This window comes from Nannospalax galili, unplaced genomic scaffold (genome assembly GCF_000622305.1).
Source record: "Nannospalax galili isolate Female #2095 unplaced genomic scaffold, S.galili_v1.0 scaffold39, whole genome shotgun sequence".
NCBI lineage: Eukaryota > Metazoa > Chordata > Mammalia > Rodentia > Spalacidae > Nannospalax > Nannospalax galili.
Window position 1 is genome coordinate 4,028,632 of NW_008346683.1, and position 7,287 is coordinate 4,035,918.

The following is a 7,287-nucleotide window of genomic DNA, read 5'->3' on the forward strand; positions in this document are numbered from 1 at the left end:
CCTCCTGCCTCTGCCTCCTGAGTGCTGGGATTATAAACATGCACCATTATATTCAGAGACTTGCCTTTTTTTCTTTTAAAATTTTATTATTAGTGTGTACGAGTGTGGTGACACCACACTTGTGTGGAGGTCAGAGGAAAACTTCATGGAATCGGTTTTCTCCTTCCACCTTTACATGGGTTCCAGATTTCAAACTCACATTACCAGGTTTGCCTGGCAAGTGTCTACCGGCTAAGCCATCCTGCTGGCTTCCTCCTCATTGCCACCAGAAGGTGTCCTGTCTTCTATGCAATGCCATCACTTTCCTCCAACACTGTCTGCAAAGCCGCTTTCCAATCTCTTAACCAAGGGAAGACCCCCGTCTTGAGCTGTTGGAGGAAGAGCCCATGTGTATCATATAAAGGATGTGAACCGTGGGAAATAATTTCCTTTAATCACAGAGAAAGCACACCAAATTGTAACAGAAGCCCTGGGGGAAGTTGCCAATGTGCAAAGCAATGCCTGGGGGCCCTGAGCACATTAGACATTTACAATGAAGTCAGCTAGGTTATGGGGTAGCATTCTCCAAAGACAAGTGACAGCGTACCACCCTGTGTGTCTGTGACTGGCTTCCTCTTCAGGCAGTTGTTTCTTTCCTCATTTGATGCTAGGGCTTGGGAGGCTGGTGGATGATCACATGGAAAAGAGGCCTCCGGGTCCTGCATCACAGAGGGGCTGATGCTGCAGATGGACACAGACTGGGTGCCTTGCAGGCCACACCCATGAAACTCAACATGACATAGGACCTCAGAACAAGTGTGAAGGAGTGGGACAATGGACAGATGGCAGCTGTTTCTTTAGACTCTAGGGTTCTACACAACTTCCTAAAGGCATGCTGAGAGATGGGCTTATCAGCAAAACTTTGCCATCCCGAAGGATAAAAGCTATTCTTCTAGTTTTTAGGTTTCAAACAAAAGGACAAGAGAAAAAGGAAAAAAAGCCGCAACTCAATAATTATTTGGAATATTGTGGCACTTTACCAATCTCTTTGCTTATATATATATATTATATAATATATGGCAGAGTAAACATAACCCTGTCGATATAAACTTTCATCATAGATAACTGTAGACTGTACACTCTCAGAATACAGAAAGTATCCAGGCTATCATACACATTTCATCTTTAAAAATAATCTAACAGTCATACTCTCTGGCTAGTAACAAACTATGAACATCTTCTGAGAATACAGAGGAAGCTCTGGGATTAATAGTAAATTCTCTGACGTGCTCCCCCACCCCCCCCATTCAGTATCATCAATGAACACATTTCTGCAAAAGCATCGCCAGGACCATTCAGAATCAGGAAAAGAAAGGAGTATGTTCCTTTCACCAAATGGGCTTTCAGCAAGAAGCGATGGAACGTATGTGTTTGTTTTTACCTTGGCAAAAGAAAACGAAGCACAAACGTGGCATTGTAGGTGTGGGCCCGTGCAAATGCATGTTTTGTTAAGAGGGGGTGTTTTAGGCTCACCCGCTCCCCAAACCACAATCAGCATGCAGGTTGTTGTCAACTATGGGATTAGAGATAATCACAGATAATTGGCAGTGCACCTCTTTTGTGTAACCGTGATCACTAAGGCAGGATTATGTGACCTTGTAGAGAATAACAGTAATTTGTCAGATGCAAGTTTACACAGAGTGGACCTGTGACTTACTGTCTAAAAAAGGAAAAGAACTTCAAAACAAAGATTCCCTAAATTCACAGTTCAGTTGAAAACAAACTGTTAAGCTTTTAGAAATATATTTGAAACTATGAGACTGCCCTGTGTTTGCTATATGAACATTTTTAAAAAGTTCCCACCCCTAAAAATTGGCCACTTGTTTTCCTTATCCCAGGTAGCAACCTCACCAATTAGCTACCATGGTTGATGCCTGCTTAAGTCCAGCCACCAAGGTCATTCATGTATAGTGTGATTATTTTCAAGGTCATACTTTTAAATTCTTCAACAGTCAACCAGGAAGGTGAGGGGCCTTTCAGCCTTGGTCCATGTATTGGACGGTGGTCCTGGCAGCAGGTATACAGCAGACGTCCAGGGATCCTGGGCACTTTCCACTGGAGGTGGCTTGGCTGCTGTGAGTTGGCCTGTAGGTTCTGCACCCAGCTGTGGTATAATTTGCAAATCCACACAAGGTTCTTCTCTCAGGAGCACATGGAAGCCGACTTTGCTGACTGGAGACCAGCTGAGGCGGTAGAGGCAGCTCCTCAGCCCAGCCACAAACAGACGCCAGGGGCAATTTGTGTGTGCAATTTGTGTGGAGCCAATGCAGGAGGGAACCAGGAAGTTCCCGGATGCATTCCCTCACAGGGTGTTTCATACCACGGAACCCTTGGAGGATGACAGGTGGATGGACTGAATCCTAATGGCCAACGTCCTCTGTAAGTCCTGAAGCACATCCTGGCCCGTCCCTTCACCATTTTTGTCATAGAGGAGCTGCTTGAATGCTTCGTTTTCAATGAGGACCATCATATTTTTGAGAAAGTAGCCTTCGCAATATGAGGAGAGCTCTGTGACCCCAAGGAACTGTTGGGAGGGAAGATAAAGCGAGTGGTTATACCGCTCTGCTGAGGATGGTGAACACCTGCTCAGCTGGGTTGGTCCTCATCCTCCATCCTTCGTACCCTGCTCCCCAGCAGCTTCGCTGCTCCCCCTCAAAGGGCTTTAGTTCTTTCTTCTATCCCTTGGCCCCGTGAGAGTCCAATCACTTCTCTGGGCCTCAGTTTCCCAGGCTACAGAATGGGTGGGGTAGACAAGGGGTACCACTTAGGACATGGCTATAATTGGGATTCTATGGTCTTCAAGACCTGTGAGGTTGAAGAAGTGATCAGAAAACTGGTAAAACTGTTGTCTTATCACACATGTCCACATCCAGGTACAGCTGGGAGAGATCCTAGCCACGTGCTCACTCCTCCAACACAAGCCCTGCTCTTGGGTGTTGGGGTACATGGCCTTGTTCTCTAGTTAGGAAACTGAGGCTCAGAGTCACCTAGCTTAGATTCTGTGGAGAGAACTCTCCCTCACCACACCTGGAGCTTGCTTTGTAGATAGTGTCAGCACAAGTTAGTGTAAGTGGAGAGTAATAACACAACATACTTACATTTATAGTATCTGGTAATATTAATTGAATGGTGACTCTATACCAGCATCTGTCTATCTTTTTCATACAACCCAAGTGAGACTGGTGCTGTCCTCTCCTAGACCAGAGATTTGTACTATAGGCTCCTGGGACAAATTTGGCCCACTATTTGTTTTTATAAATGAATTTTTATCAGAATATAGTCACACTATTTTCCTATTATGTATATTTTTTTCTTTAATGCAGATAGAATCGAGTAGGGACAAAAACAAAACAAAAAACCAAAACAACCCTCTATGGCCTTCAAAGCTGAAAATAATTAACTGGTCTTTTACAGAATATGGTTGCTGATCCTTATCCTTGATAATTTCTTTCACAAGTAGAGATAATATCTTAGTAATTTCTTTTCTGAGACAGGGTCTCATGCTGGCCTTGAACTTGCTATGTAGTTAAAGATGGCTTTGAACTCCTCATTCAACTGCCTCTGCCTCTAGAGTGTTGGAATTACAGGTGTGAGCCACCAGGCCTGGCATGTTTTTATAAATTTCTTATTATGTTTTGATGACTAGAGTCCTAGTAAAGAATGGGTGGTCAGTAAACACTAGGAAAGGAATCTTGCGGATCCCAAACCCCTCCTCTTTCTAGCATGGTTCCTGGCAAACCTTACTGAATTAGATGAGATTCAACTGGATGAATCAGCTTTGTTTTATTTCTTTTTTAAAAAATTATTTGTTGGGCTAGAGAGATGGCTCAGCAGTTAAGAACACTGGATGTTCTTGCAGAAGACCTGGGTTCAAATCCTAGCACCCATATGGCAGCTAACAACTGTCCACAACTCCAGTTCCAGGGGATCTGACACCCTCTTCTGTCTTCCGTGGGCATTGTACAACACGGGTGTACTTACATACATGCAGGTAATACATACATACACATAAAAATAATAAATAAAATAATTTAAAAAATTATTTATTTAATAACCCCATAATTAGAAGAAGCATTTCATTACAACAGCATTGACATATTCAATAACAATTTCCAGAGCTAAGATGCATCTCTTTCAAAATTGCCTGTAAATTTTTAGGTTTACAGTTGAATTAATACACTTATATAATATTGCACTCAGTATAAACCCTATAAGATATAAAACTGAATGAGGTTTTAACCTTTAAAAAGATCTCCATTTCATTATTAAAATATACTGTTGTTTCATATGGAAAAACTTATTTTTAATACAACTAACAGATGTTTGCACATGTGTCTCTAATCTCTATATGTCTGATTATTACTAGTCACACTATAGTCATAAACACAATATGGTATTGGCACAAAAATAGACGCATAGACCAATGGAAGAAAATTGAAGACCCAAATATGAGTAATTGCAATTTTAGCCACCTGATATTTGACAAAGGGGCCAAGAACATTCACTGGAAGAAAGACAGCATGTTCAGCAAATGGTGCTGGCAAAACTGGATCTCCACCTGTAGAAGAATGAAACTAAACCCCTATCTTTTACCTTCCACAAAAGTCAGCTCCAAATGGATCAAAGACCTCAATGTGAAGCCTGAAACTCTGAAACTGGTAGAAGAAAACATTGGCAATAACCTATAAGATATAGGTGTAGGATGGGCTGGCTCAGCGGTTAAGAACACTGGCTGTTGTTGCAGAAGACCCGGGTTCAAATCCTGACACCCACATGGCAGCTAACAAGTGTCTGTAACTCCAGTTCCAAAGGATCCAACAGCCTCTTCTGTCCTCCACAAGCATTGCACGACATGGGTGCACTTAACTACATGCAGGCAATACATGCATACACATATAATAAAAATAAATAAAATATTAAAAAAAAGATACAGGAGTAGGAAAGGATTTTCTAAATCGGACATCAATTGCTCAGGAAACAAGGTCAAGAATCAACAAATGGGACCTCATTAAACTAAAAAGTTTCTGTAGCTCAAAAGAAGCAACCAAGGAAGTGAAGAGAAAACTCACAGAATGGGAGAAAATCTTCACCAGTCTTTACCAGGGACACATCTGACAGAGGTTTAATATCCAGAATGTATAATGAACTCAAAAAAACAGAATCAAGACAAGAAGGAACCCAATTAAAGGACGGACTAAGGCGCTGAACAGAGTTCTCAAAAGAAAAAAAAAAGATGGCTAAGAAGCATCTTAAAAGGTGCTCAACATTATTAGCAATTAGGGAAATGCAAATTAAAACCACTTTAAGATTTCATCTTACCCCAGTCAGACTGCCTAAGATCAAGAGAACAAATGATACCAAATGTTGGAGAGGATGTGGGGAAAGGGGAACACTCATCCACTGCTGGTGGGATTACAAACTTGTTCAACCCTAGGCCAAAAAAACAAAAACAAAAACAAAAACAAAACAAAACAAAAAAGCCCCACAAAACTACAAATGAACCTACCATTTGACCCAGTTATACCACTCCTTGGCGTATACCCAAAGAACTCATCCTATTGCAGAGATACTTGTACATCCACGGTTCTTGCTGCTCTTTTCACAATAGCTAAGAGATGGAAGCAACCTAGGTGTCCCTCAATTGATGAGTGGATAATGAAAATGTGGTTCATTTATATGATGGAGTTTTACTCAGCAGTAAAAAAAGATGAAGTCATGAAATTTGCAGGTAAGTGGATGGAACTAGAAACTTATACTAAGTGAAGTAACACAGACTCAGAAAAACAATGTTCTCCGTCATACGTGGCTCCTAGCACCAAATCCTTATAAGTGAGTATGTATCCAGACATAACTATTGGAACCAGGATAATGAAAAGGAACAGGGAGGTAAAGGAAAGGAAAGAATCTGAAAGAGAAGAACAGTAGGAAACAGGTGTTAATAAGGGAGATATGGATAAAAATGGGGTTATTTTAAGGGGAAGGGGGAGGGTTATACAAGGAATCTTGGGGATAAAAGGAAGGAAGGAGCTCAAGAGAGGTGGAAACATAGGAGAAGGATATTATTAAGGAGAAATGGGAAAAATGGGGGCACTTTAAATGGGGAAACCACCGTGGAAGGGTTAGACAATGGAGAGATAAATAACGCCTAGCTAGTTTTTCAAAAAACAGAGGGAACCATATTAGTCCAACAACATACTGACAAATTATACATACAACTAGCTCAAGGAACATAATATATGTCTAGTCAATGTTTATCTGAGAAACTTTGGTCTTTGCCAAAGCTTTATGTACATAGCATATGGTAATTAAAAGTACCAGACTGGTGGAACTAACCTTTTTGGATGTTTAACAGCCATACTTTGAGACCTATACTAATGTGGTCAGAGGGACTTAAAGGACAGTTTTTGGTCCTTTCCCTGCAAGGTTGACCAAGTTCCAGGGGACTATGGAGCATCTCTCAAAATGTCCTGTAACTGCAGTGAGTCACCTGTCCTCTTGATCAAGGAGGCCATGGAGACCCCACCAGATGGACTTGAACAAGTGTCCAGTCTACAAAGAAGAGGGTCAACACAGAGGAAACATTTCCTCCATGCTTCCAAGTAAAGCCATCCATGGTCGAGCAGGACCTTTGACTTATCCATATAGATGGAACTGGTGGAGGAAAGGAGCCAGGGGCTCCTCCTAAGCCCATGTGACCCCTGAGGAACAGATCCTTAAACGACCTTAAGAGTGAAAATATATCGGTTTATCTGTGCCAACTGCATGGTCTTAAGTACCCCTAACGAAACTAAAACCAAAGATTAAAGGGATCAATACAATTCTTTAAGAGTCCATTTTTAAAAAAATTTTAAACACAGATACCCTGAAAGGAACACCATAGGCTCAAGACTGAGCTGTGTGGGACAGCTTGCTAGGAAAAAGAGATACTAAGCCCCACATTGATGGGCTGGGTTTCTCATCTGTGTAAAATACCAGGGTGGCCAAAGGGATTCTCAGATAGTAAGCCGGCATAGAGCTGGGAAAATGAACAGCAGATCTCAATCTTATCCAAAGGAATATTGACAACTGATTATTGCTAGATGAGGAACAGCTGACCCTTCTAAAACAAAGCCCTCTAGTTAGGCTGACTAGATTCACCAGAAGGGCAAGTAGTGGGGAATGGCTGGGGGTGCTGACAACACAGCAGACAGTAGCAGGGATATCAGAGTATAAGGGCTCTAGTTGGGGGAGGGAGGCTATGGGAGGGTA

The 7,287-nt window shown here is 41.8% G+C and overlaps 1 protein-coding gene across 3 annotated transcripts in view; it reads right to left on the reverse strand.

Moving 5' to 3' along the window:
• Positions 1–413: 413 nt before the first annotated feature.
• Btbd11 (BTB domain containing 11) overlaps positions 414–7,287 on the reverse strand; it is a 310,957-nt gene continuing 304,083 nt past the window's right edge. For 2 of the 3 annotated variants that reach the window (XM_008843114.2, XM_029568348.1), the window contains one exon: positions 414–2,563. In XM_008843114.2, the coding sequence (XP_008841336.1) occupies positions 2,354–2,563 (210 nt within the window). In that variant the 3' untranslated portion in view covers positions 414–2,353. The remainder of the gene's footprint in view (positions 2,564–7,287) is intronic. The other variant, XM_008843115.3, reaches the window with a different exon arrangement.